Raw genomic sequence first — 24,727 nt, 5'->3', positions numbered from 1 at the left:
TCAACCTAATACCAAAACCAGGAAAAGGACATAAACAAAAAAGAGAACTACACACCGATATCCTTGATGAACACAGATGCTAAAATCCTTAGCAAAATACTAGCTAACTGAATCCAACAACATATCAAAAAGATAATCCACCATGATCAAGTGGGTTTCATACCAGGGATGCAGGAATGGATTAACATAAACAAGTCAATAAATGCAATACACCACATAAACAGAATTTAAAACAAAAATCACATGATCATCTCAATAGGTACAGAAAAAGTATTTTGACAAAATCCAGCATCCCTTTATGATTAAAACTCTCAGCAAAATCAGCATACAAGGGATATACCTCAATGTAATAAAAGCCATCTATGACAAACCCACAGCCAACATAATACTGAATGAGGAAAAGCTGAAAGCATTCCCTCTGAAAACTGGAACAAAACAAGGATGCCCACTCTCACCACTCCTCTTCAACATAGTACTGGAAGTCCTAGCCAGAGCAATCAGACAAGAGAAGGAAAGAAAGGGCCTCCAAGTTGGTAAAGAGGAAGTCAGACTGTCACTGTTTGCTGATGATATGATTGTTTACCTTGAAAACCCTAAGGACTCCTCTAGAAAGCTCCAAGAACTGATAAAAGGAATTCAGCAAAGTTTCCAGATACAAGATTAATGTACACAAATCAGTAGCTCTTCTATACAACAACAGCGATCAAGCAGAGAATCAAATCAAGAACTCAACCCCTTTTACAATAGCTGCAAAAAAAAAAACAAAAACAAAAACAAAAAAAAACTTAGGAATATACCCAACAAAGGGTCAAAAAACCTCTACACTAAAACACTGCTGAAAGAAATCATGGATGACACAAACAAATGGAAACACATCCCATGCTCATGGATGGGTAGAATCAATATTTGAAGATAAGCATAATGCCAAAAGCAATCTACAAATTCAACACAATCCCCATCAGAATACCACCATCATTCTTCACAGAATTAGCAAAAACAATTCTAATATTAATATAGAACCAAAAAGAGCCCACAAAGCCAAAGCAAGACTAAGCAAAAATAACAAATCTGGAGGCATCACATTACCTGATTTCAAATTATAAGGCCACAGTCACCAAAACAGCATGGCGCTGGTATAAAAATAGGCGTACAGACCAATGGCATATAGAACCCAGAAATAAATCCAAATACTTACAGCCAACTGATCTTTGACAAAGCAAACAAAATCATAAAGTGTGTTTGCAGCACTATTCACAATAGCAAAGACTTGGAATCAACCCAAATGTCCATCAGTGACAGATTGGATTAAGAAAATGTGGCACATATACACCATGGAATACTATGCAGCCATAAAAAAGGATGAGTTTGCGTCCTTTGTAGGGACATGGATGCAGCTGGAAACCATCATTCTTAGCAAACTATCACAAGAACAGAAAACCAAACACCGCATGTTCTCACTCATAGGTGGGAACTGAACAACGAGATCACTTGGACTCAGGAAGGGGAACATCACACACCGGGGCCTATCATGGGGAGGGGGGAGGGGGGAGGGATTGCATTGGGAGTTATACCTGATGTAAATGACGAGTTGATGGGTGCAGCAGACTAACATGGCACAAGTATACATATGTAACAAACCTGCATGTTATGCACATGTACCCTACAACTTAAAGTATAATAATAATAAATAAATTAAAAAAAAAAAAAAGAAGAAAAAAAACAAAACAAAACAAAAAAAAAATCATAAAGTGGGGGAAAGGACACCCTTTTCAATAAATGGTGCCGGAATAAATGGCTAGCGGCATGTAGGAGAATGAAACTGGATCCTCATCTCTCACCTTACAGAAAAATCAACTCAAGATGGATTAAGGACTTAAACCTAAGACGGGAAACTATAAAGGTTCTAGAAGAAAACACTGAAAAACCTTTCCAGACATTGGCTTATTGCCAGGATTTCATGACCAAGAACCCAAAAGCAAATGCAAAAAAAACAACAATAAACAGCTGGGACCTAATTCAACTAAAGAGCTTTTGCATGGCAAAAGGAAAAGTCAGCAGAATAAAAAGACAACCCAAAGAGTGGGAGAAAACCTGCACAATCTATACATCTGACAAAGAAATAATATACAGAATCTACAATGAACTCAAACAAATCAATAAGAAAAAAAAATCCCATCAAAAAGTGGGCTAAGGACATGAATAGACAATTCTCAAAAGAAGACACACAAATGGCCAACAAACATATGAAAAGATGCTCAACATCACTAATGGTCAGGGAAATGCAAATCAAAACCACAATGCAATACCACCTTACTCTTGCAGGAATGGCCATAATAAAAAAAACAAAACAAAACAGTAGACGTTGGTGTGGATGCGGTGAACAGGGAACACTTCTACACTGCTGGTGGGAATGTAAACGAGTACCACCATTATGGAAAACAGTGTGGAGATTCCCTAAAGAGCTAAAAGTAGATCTACCATTTGATCCATCAATCCCACTACTGGGTATCTACCCAGAGGAAAAGACTTCGTTATTCAAAAAAGATACTTGTGCACACATGTTTATAGCAGCACAATTCGCAACTGCAAAACCGTGGAACCAACTCAAATGACCATCAACTAACCCAAACGCCCATCAATCAACGAGTGGATAAAGAAACTGTAGCGTGTGTGTGTGTATATACACACATATATATATGATGGAATACTACATAGTCGTAAAAAGGAATGGATTCACAGCATTTGCAGTGACCTGGCTGAGAATGGAGACTATTAATTCTAAGAGGTATCATTCAGGAATGGAAAACCAAGCATCATATGTTCTCACGGATATGTGGGAGCTAAGTAATAACGCAAAGACATAATAATGATACAACAGACTTTGGGGACTTAGGGGGAAGCGGGGAGAGGGGCAAGGGATAAAAGACTACAAATATGGTGCAGTGTATACTGCTCAGGTGATGAATGCACCAAAATCTCACAAATCACTACGAAAGAACTTACTCATGTAACCAAATACCACCTGCACCCCAATAACTTACGGAAAAATAAACAAATTGTAATGTTAAAAAATAAATAAAACTAACACAACCTCAGTCAACAGTAATGCAAAAGCAATATTGCTATTAGAATAAGCACATCAGGATCTAAAATTAATTTGTCAGATTTTACTTTTGTGATGTTTCAGTTAGAAAAAACCTTGTACAATTCTTCACTAATGAAAAAAAATGCCCTTATTCTAAACTGGCACAGCCACATGTCAGATTTCTAATCTATTTGGTTTTAGTTTAGGCTAATAAAAGACAGTTGCTTATCACAGGAACGTTTAACCAGAGAAATTAGGGAACGTTCTATGTTCTCTGCGCACATTTAAAACAGGAGAACCATAAATCTGTGCACTTTATTCTGCTTATGAGCAGAGCATTGGATTCAGTCTCTAAATGTCATTCTAGAACCTTCCTTGTACATTATGCTATACAGGATGGTTCACTCGAGGCAGACAGGCTTCAATAGTGCAATAGCATTTAGAAGTGTTTACTTTAAATTATGTTATACTACCCACCCAGATGACATATTTCATAGCACTAACAAAAAATATTTCTCCTATCTTTCAAATATCTGTATTACATCTACCAGTATTGTCTGTCAAGGATTTCTCTTAAGTATTGTTTATTCTATTATAAATTGTAAGTTTAATAAGTAGCTCTGAGGCAATATAAAAATGCTAATATAAAAATTAAGATAAATACATTATGAGGTAAAAGAGATAAAGTCATAATGTTGCCTGTAAATACTGATTCTCAGAGTTGCAGAGATTCCATTTTCTTAATTATTAGTGGTATTAATTAAAATCAAGGCTCATTATTTCTTAAGGAGAAAAAGAAGATTTTTGGGGGGTTTTAAGTCCCTCTACCTCTATTTTAGGTTCATCCTGATCATGCTAGAAAAATATTAGCAAAAATATTCTATTTTAATGTGCTACTGTGAAATTAATTTAACAGTGTAATTTTCAGCTTAGACACATGCTATAAAAAGAAAAAAAAATGTTTTACTTAGACAATAGACTATTAGGTTAAACAAAGAGTTCTCATCATAAAAGTCTTATTTCTAGTAAATTCTATGGCACTTAAAGAGTTAAAAATTGAAATGAAAAAACTATACTACTTTTTTTTTTTTTTTGAGATGGGAGTCTCGCTCTGTCGCTCAGGCTGGAGTGCAGTGGCGGGATCTCGGCTCACTGCAAGCTCCGCCTCCCGGGTTCCCGCCATTCTCCTGCCTCAGCCTCCCGAGTAGCTGGGACCACAGGCGCCCGTTACCACGCCCGGCTAGTTTTTTGTAGTTTTTAGTAGAGACGGGGTTTCACCGTGTTAGCCAGGATGGTCTCGATCTCCTGACCTCGTGATCCACCCGTCTCGGCCTCCCAAAGTGCTGGGATTACAGGTTTGAGCCACCGCGCCCGGCCAAAAAAAAGGGCTCACTACACAGAACTAAAACCATATATGGTAAATATAAAAATAGTAGTATTCTACAAAGCTAAAAATATAACTCAGTGAAACAGTGTATCAGGATTGTCAATACACTTGTCATTAAACACAGAACCTACAATTCTCATACTTTGTATTACAGAAAATTGCAAAAAAACCTATTTAATGAAACGTAAGAAACAGATATGCATAAAAATAATGAAAACATGGCCTGAACATATTTCACGGTACAATCTATTTAACAGCATCCATTTGAATTGAGCTTCAAATAATATATATCAACACCTTTACAAAAATGTTAATTAGAACCCTTCTTTCCCTCTCCTCATTTTTCCTTCTGATTAAGGAACTTAGTGTAACCCCAGCTCCCCTCCTCTTTACTCACTTCCATCATTGGGAGGTGGAGTGATTGACCAATGATAAGCTTGGGAAGAAGAACTAGGCATTCTGCCTCAGTTCTGCCATTCTTTTAGAAGCAAGCCTACCCACATAAACTATGCATTGTCCATTGCTGCCCCGTGCCATACATTGTCCTTCTGGACCCAATTTTGTCAGTAACCTGTTGCTACAGCCTGAACCGGGATCTTAAAGATAACTTTTTAGCCCTCAGATTAAGCTACAGCCTTCAACTTGGCCATTTTCAATAATAAAAGTGATATTTTGACTGCCAAGTATACACTATTGGGAGCCTCTTGGAAAGCACAATGCCTAGCAACAGGTAACTCCCACTTTTAGGAACTTGTCCTGAGGAGCTAACCCTGAACAAGAAACACTCTTGTAAAAATGCACAAAAATGTTCACTTCTATACTACTAATAATAAACTGCCAAAATCTAGATACCCACACTGGGTATAAATCAACTGATAAATCCACACGACAGACTCTCATACAATCGTGAAAAGAATTACCTATAAAAACTGTATAATAGCATGGGGAAATGCTTTTAAAATAATGTCAGAATTAAAATGAAGGTAGAATGAAATCTAAAATTCTTTCCATGGCCTACATGTCCCTACCTGCCCTGATTCTTGACTTCCTTTTTGAAATGTTTCCACTGTTCTCCAGCTATCCTTGCTTTCATTCCATTTCATGGAGAAGCTAAGCTTCTGTACTCATTATTTACTGATGAGCTCCTTCTTATTTGTGTCTCTGCTTCCATGCCATCTCCTCCAGGAAGAAATATTTGATCACCCTATCTATCACATCCTACCGTATACTCTTTCCACTTCACCTTATTTTATGCTTTGTACTTATCACCATCTGACATTTTTGTTTATTTACTTGCCTTTCTATACCCAGCAGAATGTAGGTTCCATGAAAGTAAGGCCATGTCCCAGTATTTACAGCAGTGCTTATCACACAGTAGGCCCTCAACAAATATTCACTTGAATGACAAATAAAGACATAATGTGTATAAATTAAACACATAAAATAATAGGTAAATTAAAAACATAAACATTATACAAAGAAGGAATTTTAGAGGGCAATATTAATTATGTGGCAATAATTTTAATGGGAAGAAGATCATGCCAAACCACACAGGCCATGAAGCCAGGGCTACATGTGTGCAACAGATGTGGCAACGGAGAATTAAGAAAGGTGGACTTCTGCTCCCAATCCCACTTCAGCCAGAGTAGTGCTGCTTGTTCCTTATTTTCTACATTGGGCATCCATCCAAATTTTGTCTAATAACTGGTTTCGTGGCTTTAAAATGTTTCAAAACAGCACATTAGTGCTTCATCAGTGTGAACGTACTGTTTAAGATGTAAGGACCAGAAAAGAAAAATCAATTAGTTGGATACAAATCATATAAAGAGAACTAGTTATGAAGGAGAAATTAGGAAGAAAAAAAGATTTAGGCCCCTACCCCACACACACAAAAAAAGAGAACCACACCAAACTTTCCTAAAATGAAGGTATGGTAAAGAGCTAGAAATAACCACAAACCAAGCAAAATCAAACATAAAACAAAGGAAACAAAGAATATTCACATGTGCAATCTATACTGAAAGCTTTAAAATATGTACAGGTTGTTGAGTCAGGTTGAGTCAGGTTGAGTGAGCTTCCTAAAACAAAAATCCAAGATCAGAAATGCTCCAAAATCTGAAACGTTTTGAGTGTTGACATGATGAAGATGACATCGTTAACACTGCAGAAGTGCCTATGGATGTATGGTGAAAGTGTGTGATGGGCTTCGTGAAGAATTAGAGCCAGTGTGCATTCATAACAGAACAAGAAATCATGCCAGTTTATATTAGGTTGGTGCAAAAGTAATTATGGTTTTTGCCATCAAAAGCAATGGCAAAAACCGCAATTACTTTTGTACCAATCTAATAAAATAAAAGAGAGACTTCTAAGCAAAAACTCTGTTAATGAGGCAGATGACTCTGGAGGAACCATTTTAAAAATCCATCCAGCAGAATGCCCCCTTATCTAACCTAGAGGACCCACGTCCTGGTCCCTCCACTGCTTCTGATGTTTCTTAAAAAAAAAAAAAAAAAAAAAAAGTAAAATACAGCATACAGTAACTTTTTCAAAGGTTTAAAACACAGCATCCTAAGTGGTGACTGAAAGCCTGCCATTTTCATTGTTGCTGTTTTTCAACAGCTGATACAGTTATTTGGGTGATGCTACTGTGCTATTTGATTACCCTGAACACATTATTTTTTCAATGTCTTAATGGTATGTCCAATTTTTTTTTACTGTTAAGTAATTAGGTGTGAATAAGTACAGGAGAATAATTGTGTATTGGTAGCACTTAGATTCAGGAATCATGGTGATGCTGAACAACCAATGATTGTCCACATGGGTGGCTGAGATAGTGGTATCTTTGCTTTCTGAGGATTTAATGTACACAAACTTTGTTTAATGCACAAAATTACTTAAAAATATTACATAAAATTACCTTCAGGCAATGTGTATAAAGTGTATATGAAACATCAAAGACTTTCTTCTTTAGATTTGAGTCCTATCCCCAAGATATCTCATTATGAATATGCAAATATTCCAAAATCCAAAAATTTTAAATCTGAAACACTTCTGGCCCCAAACATTGTGGATAAGGAATACTCAACCTGCACTTACAAGTAAAATGTATTACCGAAAATTCAGTGCGCCATACCTGGCCAGAGTCTCCAGTACAATATTCAGTAATATCACACTCGTTCACAGCATCCCGGCATTCATACCCTCGTGGCTGAAACTGCAAATCAAAATTCAATATTAAGAGTTAGGATTATGTAATATTTCAGAGAGTTATTATAACATTCTTAGACTCACCAACAATGCCTATACTCTCACATAACTAACACCAAACTCTTTTTAAGAATTAGCAAGACAGAATATCCTACTGCAGAATAGAAACAAGGCCCAGATGCTACCGTCTATACTAAAGATGAATCATCAACCAAAGCTTTAAATGTTCAGATTTCAAAATCCACTGTCTCAGAGTACTATTTTCAGAAAACAATGTGATGGAAATCACCTAAAGAAGAAATTCTGGTTTGGCTTAAGACAAAATAGCAAAACACTACAAGATAAACATTTAAGATCGCTCTGAAAAATTCACATATATACCCAACCTTCATTGAATTACCTATTAGCATAGATATTAAACTTGCCTTTGCTACACATAGACAATCAAATTTTAATAAATTCATATGAATTACCTTTAGTAATACCAGGGAATGCCTATTGTATACAAAGCATTTTATTTGAGGAGGGTGTGGGTAAAAGGTGAAGGCAAGAGCCCATTACCCTCAAGCAATTTATAATCTAGTTGGGGACACGAAGCAAGCAGAAACTAAGCTAGGATCTTCTAAATACCATAAAGCATAATACCCTCTAATATTGAAAAAAATCATAAAACTATGTAATTCTATGGTTATAAGGAATATTAGAGGTTATATATATGAGAAAAGGGAAGATTACAATGACTTTTCAAAAATAACTGGTGGTCTCTGTGGATGGAAGACTGTGTATGTCCACACACACAAAAACTGTGTATATACACAAATGAGTATGCATTCAGATGTTACTTTCCTATCTCACTTTCTTGCCTTTACAGGGGATTTTAAACCCAATGGGAAAATATGAGCACTAGCTTTTATGTTCAGGTCTAAAATAAATTAGGGTACGTTTTGAAGAAAAATGTTATAAGTAGGTCATATTATTAAAAAGACCACAGAAATTGTCCCTCCTCTATTTAACAATTTAATATGGATTTCATCTGTGTTAGTAGGGCAACTCTTTTGGAAGCAGTTTAGGTATATTTTCTTAATGAGGCATTGCAGGATAAGACGGTTGGTAGTGAATAATAGTAGAGATAAATGTTGCGGCTCACAGAATTTGAGATTTATCGATTCTATAAAACTGCCAGGCTAATACGTACACTGTACCCAAGAAATTTGTGACAAGCTATACAAATGCTCAGTGTACACACTGAGATATCTGGCTAATCTGTCAGTTAAAAGAAAGATGAAACTGTCAGAACACTCACAAGACATGAGGTGTTGTTACAGCAGGGCCCGTCGCTGCAGTGAGCCCCGTTGGAGAGGGAACATTTCTTACAGCACAACCCATAGCATTCCTAGAGAAAACACTTCACGTGAGTAAGCGAAGAGCCTTACCAGCTGGTCAGTCATTTTCTCTCCACACGTGGCATGCATATTCCAAATGAGTACATTTATACAATAGTAAGCAAATACTCTGGGAAAGAATTAATTACTTTAAACAAGGATGGATTCCTTCCTGCAATACTTCTCAGCAAAGTAAGATCTTCTATGAAAGGATTTCAATACCAAAGAGAAAGCTTAATTTTTAGCAGGCAATTCTCCTCCAATTAGCTCCACTACATTCTAATGCCCAATCTATTTTATAAAGATAAAAATAATACACAACACAGAAAGAATGTTTTATGATTTGGTAAAACTTAGATGAATATGAGCTATAAATTTTTAAGAGGTAGGGAATTCAATCAGAAGAATCCATTAGGTTTGCTCAGACAAGGCCATAAGGACATGACTAATTCTAACGTGTCTGAGCTGAATTAAGCACCAATCAGAGAGATGAGAAAGAAAGGCAGCAAGACCACAATCAATGAGCTGGCCTCTTACGAATGCTATACCTATTTGCACCAAGTAAGATCTGTGCTGTAAGTATAGAAGGTTTCTTATACCTACCACATGAAAACCACAATCACACTCCTCCCCAGCTTCCACATATCCATTTCCACATTCCGTGGGCTCAAATAGCTAAAGAGATTAGGGAGAGAAGGGAAAAATTTTTCAATTTATCACAGAAAATCAGCACATCAACCAGGTCACATACAAGGGCCGTATAATCAGCTATCATGTGATATTCTTCTCTGATCTGTTGTTATGGCATTTTATAAATGATGACTATGGGAAATACTGTTCACTTATTATAGCACTTAAAAATATATCTGAAATGGGGCAATATCTCTTGGGGGATTCTCTGGCCGTGGGCTCCAGAGATGACCTCTAGCATTAGAGTTACTTTTTATGGAGATAAGCTGTCAAGAGGAATAGATCACTTTTCATATTTGCTAATGGAGCTAAAATGCATTGCTAATAAGAATCACGGATATCTAATTTGCTGACTTGTCTCAAGACAGCTGAGAAGCCATAAAAACTGTCAAAAAGATAAATATGCTTCAGTCATAGCCAAACGTGGTATGTACAATCAAGTAAACGCAAGTAAACATAGGGGAAAAAATGTTGCTAGAAATCCAAGCCCATCATTCCACTGGAAAGAAATCCCAAGTGTCTGAAAGCGTAAGACACATGTATGGATACATAGAAATCTCTCAGTCATTCCTAGGGCAATAGAAGAGTACAGTTTCTAGAATAATCTAGTCTATTGGTGCCATGACCTTGCTTGCCAGATAAACTATATTATAGAGCAACCGTAAAGGTAGTTGACTGTTTATGAGAAGCATGCCTACTTCCCATTCCAGGGGCGGTGGGAAGGGGGGCAGGATTTCTCTGGGCATAATCATCACACCTTAAAGGAAGGCTGGAACAGCACATTACAACCCAAATGGTCTGAGCCCTGAATATGACAGGGAGAAACTGACTCCATCCGCAGCAGCTGAACACACCTCAAGGATGGGTTGCCTTCCACTAAATTCACCTGAGAAAGAACTGATCCTCCTTCCACTTCCAGGAAGGCAAAACTATTATGAAAAGCAAAGGTTTCCAGGCTACTTGGGTGGGACTCCCCTCGAGGAAATGTCCTATGAGTAAAATGAGCATTGCACATCTCTGTGTTATTTTGATCAGGAGGCAGGAGACATTGGAAAAGGGAAGGACTGACTAGAACATGGCCTGCACTTTATACCAGGCTCCCGTTCTTTCCTTCTTAGGACGCTGCCTCCATCCTGAGATGGGTCACTATCTAACCATGTGGAAAACATGGCAGTGGGGAAGATTCCCAAAGCACAGAAAATATGCACAGATATAGTGTAAAAATAATACACACACAACACATGCATATACATACATTCAAAATGCTTGGGGGAAAAAGTCACTTCTTTGATACATACATATAAACTATTCCACCGGAATCCACAGTTGTTTATTAACCATTGTACTAGGTAGTTTAAAAAGACATAATTCCGTATTTACTAACTTTTAAAACAGACAATTTATAGTTATTTTTATTTCATTTCCAACTTATTGGAATAATTTTCTCCTAACTCACAGACAATTTCAGAAATCCACTGACAGATCCTTACGCATATGCTAGAAACCTTAACCTTTCCAAACAAGTGAGAGTTGTTTCCTCAGGCTTGATGCTTATAATTAGCTGGCAAGCTGCAAGGTGGGTAAAATTAGCCATGTACCATGCAATTCAAAAATGCCAGCAGCTCACATTAGTTCATTATTACTTATTTCATCCATTTTGAACACTTTGAAGCTCTTGGATTTCCGTTGCATTGAAATCAATGTTATGAAAGGCAGGCAACTGACTTTAACGATGTAAGGTCACTTTAAAAGTCCTGTTTCTTTTTCCAGAGCCGTACTGAGATTTTACACACATGTCGGGCATCAAGCTACCACCTCCTGGCTACGTAGTGTTGCTGAATTATGGGTTTAGGAATAAATTATCCTTTCAGTTACCACATTAGTTACTGATTTAAAAAAAAAGGTTAACATTATTTCGCTGCTCTCTCAATTTGTGCAGTATTAAACATTTTGCACAGCAATGAGCTATATTTGACTCATGAAGTAGTATCTTAAAAAGAAATACGAAATTTGCCATGTTAGAATTTCTATACCATCTGCTAATTAGCATTGATCCTATCTTTTGCCTGCTGAGCGGCTTCGTTTCCAAACATGCTACTGCAGGTCTACAGACCCGATTTATGCAAAAGCTTTGAAGCCAGTGAGTTTGAGACTTCCAGCTTTGCTGAAGTTTAGAGAAGTATGATGCATTTACCATATTCTATGTAATAGTCCTGAGGGGCTTGGGACATATACTATAATCCGTTAATATTTCTGCAGCAAGACTTATGAATATTTACCTTATGAGGTATAAATATTTTTCAGTTTAGAACAAGTTTTACTGTCAAATGTGTTTTCCACAAACATAAAAAACACTTCTGAAAATTTTCCATTTTCTGAATTAAGAATACGTGAATAAAGGAGTGTGACACTATATAGACAAAGTTTGATGAAATGCCAGTTGACAATGTGGCCCTCCCCAGGTAAAGAGACAATGCATTATAAACACATACATGTATTTATGGTAACCATAAATACCTTGGGTGATTTTTTGTCTGGCTGATATTTACAAGGAACTAATGTCCCAGGAGGACAAACCACTCAAAAAAGTCAAGAAATTAGTTAGGCCCTGACATGGTTTGGCTCTGGGTCCCCACCCAAATCTCACCTTGAGTTCTAATCTCCACTGTTGAGGGAGGAATCTACCTGACGGGAGGTGACTGAATCATGGAGGTGGTTTCCCCCATACAGTTCTCATGATAGTGAGTGAGTCTCACTAGAGCTGATGGTTTTAAGGTATGGCACTTCCTCAAGCTCTTTCTCTCTCTCCTGCCACCTTGTGAAGAAGGTGACTGCTTCCCCTTTACCTTCTACCATGATTGTAGGTTTCCTGAGGCCTCCCTAGCCATGTAGAACTGTGAGTCAATTAAAATTCTTTTGTCTGTAAATTACCCAGTCTGAGGTAGTATCTTTATAGCAGTGTGAAAATGGACTAATACTTGTCCCTAGAAAGAATGTCAAGGAGAAATGGAATTTTTATCAGAGAAATTGATTAAAATAATATTTTATCTTAATTTAACCCACCATCTCTTAGCAGCAGGGTGAAAACCTTAACAAGAAAATCTCAAAGATATTTTAATTGAAGGATTGTTTGCTTTTTGGAAGGGAGGATTTTTGAGTTCTAGCTAGCACTGAAAAACCAGAGACCAAGAACACTGAATCTATGGTTTTGTCATTAACTTAAACAGGACTCAATTTTTAACATGATAAGGACTTTTATAACTAAATATTAATCTGACTGACAAGAAACCTGCTTTCCAAGACAGGCATCTGATATCCAGCATTGTTCCATTATAAAACACTGGAGAAATAATATACTTTCTTAGTAAACTTTCTAAGTTACTAACCTTTGTTGGCCTGTTGAAAAGGCAGGCTCCACCCCCTCTCTGTAAAAAGTCTCTATACTCCAAAACGCTGCACTTTGAAAATTTTCGAGAATGGGACACCCTGAGGAGACAAAGAATCCGCTATGTAAATAATTTACCAAAAGCAATCATCAGAGAAGAAAATTAAAACCCCTAAATTGGAACAAAATGTTCACTTTGGATCCAAATGAATCTACACAAATTTTGACAAGGCATTTATGTTCAAATTGCCACTTAAGTATATGTGGTGGAGTTTGCAGAGATGGAAATTCAAAGAAAATCAAAGATTTGAGGGCTATGTTACAACCTCCTCAGCAGTCAAGCCCTTTTGTGACCAGGCTTGAAATGGTTTTTAAAAAGCTCATTACAAAACTTCTTCAAATAGGCTGTATTTTAAAGTTTGTTCATTTTTCTTTGCTATATCGCATTAAAGTCAAGCATTTTTTTTTTTTTTGCCTCTGTTCTGAATAAAAGGAGCTCATGAACTTACTAGATTTTACGTTGGAGGAGAGAGTTGTGAGGGCCAGTTTATTAAAGACTGTATCATGCAGGCCAACAATGCAATTTAGGTAAACAAGGAAACCCTAAAGAGCTGTATTAGATCATACATGTATATGTACATATGTTTTTAGTATGTATATGCACAGTGACAACAGAATTAGGGTATGCTCCCATGAATAATAGCTCTTTGTTCTCAATTTCAAATCTATTTGGTGATATTCATTATTAATCAGGAATAGAAAATGAGCCTCTCTGTGAATTACTTAATCAAATATAATACCTCTATGTAAGAACACAGGGGAATATTATACACATGGTTACGGTTAAACTGAATCACGCACACACACACACACACACACACACACCTATTCCTCAGGAATACAGTGTGTGATTGTAACAGTGCTTGAACTTGTGAGTGACAGGCCACTTATTCTAGGAAGCAATTCAATAATTTTATGCATTCTGATGTATGAAGGTAGTTTACAGAAGTAGGTAAAACCTGCCACTTTTGATAGGAACCTCTTAGAAAAACTATATAGAAAAATATTCTTGGGAAAATATATATTTAAAACATTTTCTTATATCTCATTTAAAATATTTTATATATTTTATATATATTATGAAGAGACACTATAAAAAAACCCAGAGATTAATTTAGAAGACAGAAGACATCTCCCTATAGAGCCAATATTATAAGTGTTACCTTCTTATAGCAGTCCTCAGAAAAGCCTGGTTAAGCCATAAATTACTAAGCTATGGAGTAATAGTAAGGGAACCGCGGAAGCTAAGGGTTTCACGTTTAAACTCTATTTCTAGAAATGCATTCTAAAGTAGCAGGGATAATCGCCTACTGTGCAAACCTTCATGCCCACACTCCTCCCCAGGAGTTGGACTCCTAGGAGGGCTGGTAGAAGAAAACAATGGGACTCTGTCCAAGTAGGTCAGGGCCTTGAGCAACCAGGGCTCAGAGGAATGCAGGTAGGACCAGAAATGGTTGGTGTGTTGAGCAGGTGTCTGGCATGGCAAAGAAAGCAAAAGAGGCACACAGGTGAGTAAACCTCTCCCTCTACTAGGAGTAGGTTATGGCTTAGGGGGCCTGGGGGCAGTGGCTCCCATGAGGCAGGGGTCCCTGGGAAAGAGGGCAATATTTCCAGGCCTTGGTTCATTGAATCAACAGCAGCTCTGGGGAAGCTGCTCTAGTTCCCAAAGTATTCACAAAAGAAAAGTGAGGGAATGTTCAAATGTCGATCACTAGAAGACTACCTGATTTAGACACGGTGAGTCTGTCTTAATTTTTAAAAAGTTTTATTGATTTATAAACAGTATAGTATAATTTTTATTACTGTAAAAATATATATATACGAGTTCTTTAAAATGTAAATTGATGACTAAATTGATTTCACTGACCGCTTCAGGTAGACAACCAGCTTTTAATCTAAGTGTACTAAAAAATTAATGCCTCCACTAAACTTAGAAGCCTTTAATCATGTGCTTCCTTTAAGGGTTAATAAGAAGTACAAGTTAATACATTTTACTTTTACCACCAACCTTAAATAAAAAATTAAAATATAAAGTGAATTAGCTCTTTCAGTTTAAAAATATCAGACAACTAATTATTGATTTTATATTGTGCTTAGCCTGAAAGACCAATACCTGAGAGACCTTGTTTCTAATTCTATGCAGCAATTTTACAAAAGGCATATATCAAATGCACGCATAATGAAAATTTACCCTGTTTCCTCCATGATGCAGCCGCCCCAGGATTCTGTGCAGTCACATTCTGGTCCAATAAAACAATAAAAGCAACAGAAGAAAAAGGAAGCAAAGAAAGTCACATATTTAATTGGTATTATAACTCCTATAATAATTCTTTATTACCAATTCCATGTCAGTCAAATAGACAAGGAATATGAAGTCTTACAGAACAAAATTTATTTCTTTTAAATCAATATTTCCTTATCCTTTCCAGAATTATAGGTTACTTCCTAAGAAAACAGCTGGCAAGAAATAAAACTGTGCCTCTCTTCATTATTTTTGTAACTCTGACAACTCAATTCGGTTCCTAGTTCCAACGTTTAGTGAAAAGTACGCTGGTCTACAAATCGGAAAGCCTGAATTCTAGCCCAAGTTCTATCATATGAGAGAGTCCCACAGGCAAGTAACTTAGCATTTCCTGGGTCTCAGTATTTCTGCCTCTAAAATGGGAATAACACCTGTTTGTCTATCTTCCAGAGTGGTTGTGGGGTTCACACTAGATGGTGTACCTATGTGCTCTCTGTGAATTATAAAGCTGTGTTGTACAAACACAACGGATCATCACTGAAGTTTTCTAACAGAGAATGCTCGTAGAGAAGAGAATTCAATTTGTAAGAGTTTATGTGAGGATGAACAAGAGATCTGAATGAACACTATGCTAAAAGGTTTAGTAAAAGAGAGCAATCTAAAACAGAAGTGTACATAATCACTTAAAAACATTTATAACTTAACTTCGATACCAGAGACTGACATACTGATATTGTGATGGGCTCTGCTCTTCATTAATTTTTTCCTATTTCTCCTTTCTATACATCTCTCTCTCTATATATATATATGTATATATCTCGACAGAGATAGTGATATATATCGATGTATATATAGAGAGAGGTATATGCAAAGATAGGCTTCCAAATGGATTTTTAAAACTCAGTTTAGAACCAATGAAATAGCTACCTAAACAAACAAGTCACAAAGAAATAAAGAATTTTAGGAAGGAGGGAACTATGGCAGGCATTAGTAATGAACTCTACTTCTCACCCCATTTCACCATGCAACTCAGTAACACCTCTCAGCTGACTCTAGTACTGGCCTCTTTCCAGATCCAAGATTTCTAAACAAGGGCATAAACCTGGTCATACACCTTTCTGGTTTTAAGGTGAATATGCCAGATGGTGAAACTCTCAACACTTCCTTTAATGTGTACTAGGTGTTTCCTGGGAAAGCAAACAGTCTGAGCAAGATAGTCAATGGAAGTTTGCAGAGGTTTGTGAAATGCCACCAGACACTTGTGATGACTATCTTAACGTACCCATAAAGGGAATTGAGAAGCCTGTGTATATATAATTTGTTTCAATTTTCCACAATATTATGCATTAATGAAAAAAGAATATAAAATACAGAATAATATTAAGGTAGATTTTGTCCTTTTCTTCTCTGGGGAGGTTGGGGTGACAAGTGAGACCTTTACTCCCAGTGTCTCATATTTTCAAAAAATATGAAGGGACTTTCACCTAATTTCTAGTTAAGTGAATAATAAGAGTGAACACATTGGTCTCTCTTTTCACAGGATTGCATTAGGTCGTTGTCCGCTGCCACAAAAATGTATTAAAAATTATATTTTACCACTGCGTTGGTATAAAGATAAATACAATCTGGGTTGAATTTTATTCTGATTTTAAAAGAAATTAACATTTTTCATGGACCCTTCAAATTACTGTGAGCCCTAGACCCTTTGCCCACTAGAAAATTAGCTCTTTCTATCTACCTCTCATCTGATTAATGAAAAAGTCATACCTAAGAGTCACCAGCTATGTTTTTTACGGGTGGGATGTGTGGCCCTATTTGCTCTCCTTTTTGGACCTGCCTGGCCCACTAGAGGAGAATCCTATCCTCTAGCGCCTGTTTCCAGGCTTAAAAAGCCCTGGGGCAGGGTCTTCCCTTGCAAAGCCTTTTTCTCCAACTTTTCTGATGGGACTAGGTGGGTAACTTTCATTAGAGTTTAAAGATGAGCTCTCTTTGACTCTAGATCTAAGCTATTTCCCAATTCAAATGTGAACTTATTAAGCTTGTGATGGAGCTTAATCTAGCACCTTGTGTGTCTGCTCAGCTGCTAGAACCCCGAGCGTGAGAGTATTCCCTGCTCCCATCCCCGCATTCTGCAGTGTGAGAAAGAGCTGACTCATTCCCAGAGAAACTGTGTATGATTTTATGCATTTTGAAAGGGAAATTTTTACAACCTAAACAAATTAAAAATTACCTTAAGTTGCTTATTTTCTAAATATTTTAGAGGAAGGAGATATCCTACAATTAAACTATAATGACTGGAATGAAAAATATTTATTTACTGACTGGACATGCATTATACAGACAGAATGGCACATGAAAGTGAGTAAGAAGGTCAATGTACATACTTGGCTTTCTGCTAGAAGGTTCCCACTGGATTCCAAGGTTTTGAGCCAGGCTCTGCGATAATACTTGTGCCACTGCCATTGGAAGACCATACTGTTTTTCAGAGTTGAAAGTGTGTGGGAGACATTTGAGAGAGTGCACAAAGCTAGTTATTATTTCTTAATTGTTACCACAAATCTTCTCAGTTCCCTAAGAAGAGCCTGTCAGTATCTAAAGATGGCATATGCTACTTCTCCCCTCCTCTTTACAACTGGGCCCAAGAAGCAGAAAGCCCCTCTTACTATGTGATATCTCTCAGAATTTGAAGCTCTCACATTGAAACATAAAATACAAGTCACAAAAGGCTGTGCTCCAATTCAACTTATACCAAACTAAGAATAAATTCAACTTACTAAAATATGTCAAGAGAGGTACCCACTAAATGGGCTACTGGGATAACCTGGTATAATATACTCCAGTATTATTCCAGGCTAATTGTAGGCTACTGAGATAACCTGGTATAATATATTTCAGTATTGACAAGAGTTTAGATATAGTTGGGTATGCTTTTTTGGTGCTGTTACCAATTAAGAATTTCCTTTATAAAACTGAAAGTATTAAAATCCAAACAATGAGATTAAGGAAATAGGTGTTTGAGTTCATTCTACAGATAGGTAGGTAGAAGACATGAAAATGAAAACATATACATAGGGAGAAAAAAAGCTACAGTACTGATATCAGAAATCCTTTGATTTTAATGAGTTAAATTTAACATGGACAGAGGAGCATTATAACAAAAAAAAGTCAAGGAAGGATTAATAAGCTTATAAGAGCTTAACATCTTCATCTATAGAGGCCTGAAAGTCTCTAGGCCAATCTTCAGCTGCATTTGCCTGATATATAGGAAAAATTGTCATTATGATACCAAAATACATCACTATGAACCAAAAGGACCACATTGGGTTCTATTTATTAATAACATAAGCCACTCATGCTACATTTGCCATGTCATCATTCTAAACAAGCACAAGAAAGGATGTAAACTGGGCCATAGGGAAAAAAGAGAACAGATACAAAGATGAAGCTCTACTTTAATTGGTAAAATTTACCTCATTCACACCAACTCCTCTTGTGCGAGAACAGACACCTCCAAAGTAACTCAGACTGCTTCTCTTATAGTGAAATGTCACCCGCCTTAAGAAAAAGCAGTGCTATGAGAAAACCAACGTGGTGGACCATCATTTCATACTCTCCCAAAATATGTCTACCCTCCTACACGGAACACCCCCAAAACATCCTCCTCCAAGAAATCAAAAACTGTATTCCAAATACCTTAAAATTTATGACATAATTACCTTTAAATTTGTTATGTTAAATAATTTCAATTGAGCAAGCACCAAGTACCTACTAAGCATCATGTACTAGCACAGGAATTTAAAACACCAAGATAAACAGACACAGCTCTTGACTTTTTTCTAGTAGCGAATATCTAATAGTGATTAAAAGGAATTAATATTGCTGATTATTAAAAATTGCTGATTAAAGATTGAAAAAACAGGAAGTAAAGGGTAACGGTGGAAGAAAAAGAAGGAGTAGTTTGGTTGGTTTCATTCCAGGACAGAACCTTAGAGGACTATCTGAAAATAGCTTTGCCATGATTGAGGAAGAGAATAGCTTATTATATTAAAAAGAAAGTATGGAACCCCTTTTCCTTGGTAGTAGAAACTCAACTGAATGGTTCATCTAAAAGCACTACATTTGCTAGCCTCTCTTGTAGCTAGGTGTGGCCCATGTGACTACCACCTAGCAAATGATTTGTTCATGAAACAGACATGTGCAAGCTTTCAGGAAACTTGCTTTACAGCAGTCAGCTCGGCTGGAAGGAGTACCCTTTTGTCCTTCTCCCGACATGTCATGCCCGCTGCCAGTAATGAAGGCTGGAGGGCCAGCAGGCATCCTAGACTGTGAGCTGACCTTCAGGATGGAAGTTATGGGCTCTAAAGGTAGATATTATGACTACAGAACCATCAGCACCCCAGCACCGGATATCCTAACTCCATGCTTCTTATCTAACAGACAAAGGAACACACAGCAATCTTGTTCAAGTCACTATTTTCTGATATTTAACTTAACTGAACCAAAAAAGGGATAAGGACAAATGTCAGACCAAAGACTACAATAAAGGCTGAAATGAGTACATACGAGATGAGGTGCACAGCATCAGCATGCTGCCTAATGCGCTGCCGGTATTTTGAGAACTCATGGAGCATCTGTACAGGGTTGGTGGTGATGTCAATCTGATCCCTCTCAGTCCATGTCTCTACAGCCACCAGGACAACCCTGGTGTTGAGCTGCTCCTTGTAAATCTGAGGGTATACAACAGGACAGGTGCAGGAGGAAAACACTGGGTCAAACATGCACGATCAGTGAGTCAGAGTCAGTGGAAGGACAGGAAGGGGGAGGTGAGAGGAGAACATGGGGTCATCATTAGCCCGATATATAGAATCTTCTTTTCCTTTCTTTTTTCCAAGAGCAAAAATAAAGAAAGAACAATCACACAATTTGGTTTCAACTCTCCTACAGGGTTATTTTGATCCCAGAGCAATACATTCACCATCCTAGGGAGAGACAGTAAGGATTCTAAAGCCAGGACATAAATTTAAAACATCGTTCATAAAATCACCCTTTCAAATCTCATATCAGGTAACAGGTTGGAGCCTGATATACCAGTTCTGAGTAAGTGCAGTGCAACCATTTATTCCTGCTGGATTGGCATGGATCACTAAATCTCCAGATAAGCACCAAACAATATAGCTGGCATGCCCTTGGAGGTCATATTATATGAAAAGTAAAATAGCACTGGGAGAGATTGAGAGAGAGACTCAATGATCTCAGGCTAAAAAAAAGCAGATCCCTATCACTCATCTCATCCTCACCACAGGGTGGCATCACCCACAATATTTAAATTGTTCCCTTCCTGCTCTGTTTCTACTTCTGGCCCAGTAGCTAAACAATTCACACAATTAAGCCACTTCAGTGAATGCTGTCATTTTGCCCTATTTTCAAACTAATTAAGAAAACAATGGGCCGGGCTTGGTGGCTCACGCCTGTAATCCCAGCACTTTGGGAGGCCGAGACAGGCGGATCACGAGGTCAGGAGATCGAGACCATCCTGGCTAACACAGTGAAACCCTGTCTCTACTAAAAAATACAAAACAATTAGCCAGGTGTGGTGGCGGGCGCCTGTAGTCCCAGCTACTCCGGACGCTGAGGCAGGAGATTGGTGTGAACCTGGGAGGCAGAGCTTGCAGTGAGCCGAGATCGCGCCACTGCACTCCAGCCTGGGGGACAGAGCAAGACTCCTTCTTAAAAAAAAAAAAAAAAAAAGATGGATGATCTTTGAACACACCGAAGAAGGGGAACACCATTATGCCTAAATCAAATTGAAGCTATTATATAATGACTTTACAACAAAAACAAGTTAAATGTAATGTCTTTTAAAAATCAGTGGTCAGTTTCAGAACCTTATGTGGTCACCCAAAATAAAAACTACACTTTGCATGACATGATTCTATTCAATCATCTTGAAACAACTAATTCAGAGATGCTACCAAGTAAACAGCTTTTGCAGGGGAAAAGATGTGTTTAAGATTCTCTTTTCCATATTCACTTGTGGTTTTCCTCTGAGAAGACAGACAAGAGCTGAAATTAAAGAAAATTAATAAATGGGGTGTAAATTGGCTCTGAGGTACAATCCTAACTCTATATGAGATACTCGATGTACATCCACTTATGTTATACTTTTGTGCAGTTGTGCCCACCAGGTACATAACATATGTGTGTTATGAGTATTTACATGATTGGAGGTTTGTGGACTGCTTAAAAGGCAGAAAAGAAGGCAGCTCTTTGGAGTAAATAAATATCATTTAGATATTTGGCAATTTATAAAAAATGGTGGGTTTTTTCCCCCATTTAAGAGGGAACACACAATAAAATACCAGATAAAAATATATTTAGCTGAGCAAAATAGCACTTTACATTACAACATATGAAGTAGTATTCTATATTTAATTTCTGACTAGTCAACTGAATTATTCATTGGAACATAATGTATAATGTTCATATCTATAGAGTTCTAACCTAAGACAGGAAAAAGCAAGAAAACCTTAACCATTTTCTGTAGTTCACAAAATAAGGAGGAAAACATATCAATATTAAAGATTTGTACAGTTAGAAGTCTTCGTAAGGAGATATATACTTTATTATTCCACATTAGTTGTATTTGGGGACTGCACTTATTTCCATCATCTAGAAATCAAGTGTGAAACATCACATCAATGGGAACACTAAGAAAATATATTTGTGTCCTTAAAAAAAAATTTTTTTTGTATTACCTATATTCTCCAAACATACTCCGCCTCAATCCATTTTTTCTTCTCTGTTACCACCATATATTTAAGAAAAGCCCAATTGTTTCTTTAAAAAGTCTCATTTGCCAAGTATAATAGCAAATAGATTTTGGTAGCTATTTCTCCGCTGTTTTTGTCCTCCATAGGTTGGGGACAATAATGTACAGACACGACTTAGAAGCAACACTAATGTACCTTTGGGATTCCGGGAATAACTCAGTCATCTGAAACTCTCAGAGCACTACTCTGTCAAGTGGACCATCCTATAATTCCTTAGCCAGATGAGTTTCAGGATTGTATTTTTAAATTTGCTCAAGAAATACCAAAAGTACAAGTAAGCAAACACAGATAAACCATTCCATCTTGGCACACAAATTCAAGAAAACTGGGATACTTACAGAATCCACAAGGTTGACCACGGACTTTGCAAAGTTGTTGGTATGTGCATGAGAAGAGCGATGCTTCTTATACTAGGGGGGAAATATATACCAGTCACTGCCAAATCATAAGTGAATAATAAATTTCAAAATTCTGTAAAAGCAGAAATATCTCAGCAATAGTAGAAATATTGATTTAAAAATATATAATTTAGTTTGCAGTATATTGGATTTGGTGGTGTTATTTCTCTGTTAGGTGGCAAAACTTTGACTATCTAAAACATGATGTTAGCTGGGCAGCATGGCTCACAACTGTAATCCCAACACTTTGGCAGGTGGAGGCTGGAGGATTGCTTGAGGCCAGGGGTTTGAGACCAGCCTAAGCAACACAGTGAAATCCGTGTCTTTACAACATTTTTTTCAAAAAAAAAACAAAAACAAAAACAACAAAACCTATCATGTTCTGAATAATAGTAAGGGCCTATAGAAATCAATATGAGAAGCTTTATACCTAAAAAAGTAAGTTTTTAATTTAGTCTTAACATCTACAAATTCAATCCTTTTGTTTTCATTGAAATAACATTTTGTAGCTCACACAAACGGCTTAACCCACTTTTCTCACTTTAAATTCAAGGCCACGCACAGATCAAGAAAATGTCTTTGTTCAGCACTTTAGATACTGTCCATGATATGGACAGCATTTGCCAGGCATTTAGTGTATCCTTTCAGAGGAATGCCTCCTCCAAATGAAGCTATTTACTTTTGACTGCTCAAAGTCAACACAAAGAGAAGACAAAAAGTAAAAATGAAGTGTGCTGAGAGTTTATGATTGTTTATGTTTATTTAAGAAATAAAGAAAAGTAAATTAATAGAGTAATTCTACAATGACATCTGGAGGGCTACGATTTAAGCAAGGAGTAGTACACTTTGCTTAGTATGTCTTTAAGATGACATTTGAAAACTGAAGTCTACCATAGGAAGATCATGCCCTCTACTGGTCCATGAGGCTACTGTTATTTCTACAACACTAAGGAAAAAAAAACCTACTTAAAACCACTGATTCCGGTTTGCACAAGTCTTTGACATTTATCTTCAATTATAATTATGAAAATAATGCATCTTTCATAAAGATTCAAAATATTTCTACATTAGAAAATTCTTTTATTTGCCCATTCGCACCCTGTAACTTTGTCAGATTCCCTTCATTTCATTCTTTCTCTATGTTTTTTAAACAAAGAATATACATATCTCAATGTTTACATATCTAATGTTTATTTTTTATAACAACGAAACGATTACCCATAATAAATGCTAAATAAATATTCTGCTATTAGTATTATAGTATTCATTAATACATAACTGTTGGTATATTACTATTACTGTTCATGTTACTGCTGCTACTGTACATCATAATCTGACCCAAATTGTCTGTATTTGTGTTCTTTTAAAGTAAACTGTAAATGTGTGCATAGAACTGGGTCATAAAACATCCTATTAATCTAAAATTATTCAGGCATTTAACACATTCTGTAAACTTGGCGTAAAGAAGTTTCTATAGATAGCTCAGCATTTTAAGTTACCTAGCAAATTCCACAAGCTGAAAATTTTCCAAGATACACTTAAGAGTAAAAGCAAAAATATTAACATTAAGTTCCTCTGGGGTGATGAAAATGTTCTAGTTCCACTGAATTGTGGATTGAAAGAAAAAATATTAGTTGATATATATCCTTCTAATGCAGTGGTGTTATCCACCTATTAAAATGAATTTTATTTTGCTTCTGAGTATTTGCTATTTTATTGAGATTTCTTTTTATAGTATAATGATCATGGAAAACATGACAAGTTTTAAAACATTTCAAGTTTTAAAAATTAATAAAATGAGGGCTTTTAAAAGTCTATCAAAGTGTAATGTTTTAAATTTATTTCATATTTGTAATTTTCAATCCTCTGATTTTCTTTTTAGAAAAATTATTTTACCTGCCATTGTTAAGTAAATTAGAGAGTGCCAAGAATGGAAGCAGAGATACCTGTTGGGAAGCTACTGCAATAGTCCAGGTAAGAGATAATGGAGGCTAAACAACTGTAGAGAGAAGTTAGTGAATTCAAGAACCACTATAAGGGTAGAGCTCCCACAACTGGATG

The 24,727-nt window shown here is 36.7% G+C and overlaps 1 protein-coding gene across 3 annotated transcripts in view; it reads right to left on the bottom strand.

Annotated features, from left to right (window-relative positions):
- The window catches only part of ADAM23 (ADAM metallopeptidase domain 23), a 173,064-nt gene that overhangs the window by 40,767 nt on the left and 107,570 nt on the right, over positions 1–24,727 (bottom strand). For all 3 annotated transcript variants that reach the window (XM_003907860.4, XM_009182880.3, XM_009182879.3), the window contains exons 10-18: positions 22,607–22,678; positions 20,002–20,165; positions 18,909–18,993; positions 17,823–17,913; positions 15,388–15,436; positions 13,138–13,237; positions 9,665–9,736; positions 8,983–9,072; positions 7,606–7,686 (exon numbers count right to left, since the gene is read on the bottom strand). In XM_003907860.4, the coding sequence (XP_003907909.1) occupies positions 7,606–7,686; positions 8,983–9,072; positions 9,665–9,736; positions 13,138–13,237; positions 15,388–15,436; positions 17,823–17,913; positions 18,909–18,993; positions 20,002–20,165; positions 22,607–22,678 (804 nt within the window). The remainder of the gene's footprint in view (positions 1–7,605; positions 7,687–8,982; positions 9,073–9,664; positions 9,737–13,137; positions 13,238–15,387; positions 15,437–17,822; positions 17,914–18,908; positions 18,994–20,001; positions 20,166–22,606; positions 22,679–24,727) is intronic.

Source organism: Papio anubis, chromosome 10 (genome assembly GCF_008728515.1).
Source record: "Papio anubis isolate 15944 chromosome 10, Panubis1.0, whole genome shotgun sequence".
NCBI lineage: Eukaryota > Metazoa > Chordata > Mammalia > Primates > Cercopithecidae > Papio > Papio anubis.
Note: the sequence above shows the minus strand (reverse complement) of the source record. Positions and strands in the feature narration are given on the sequence as shown.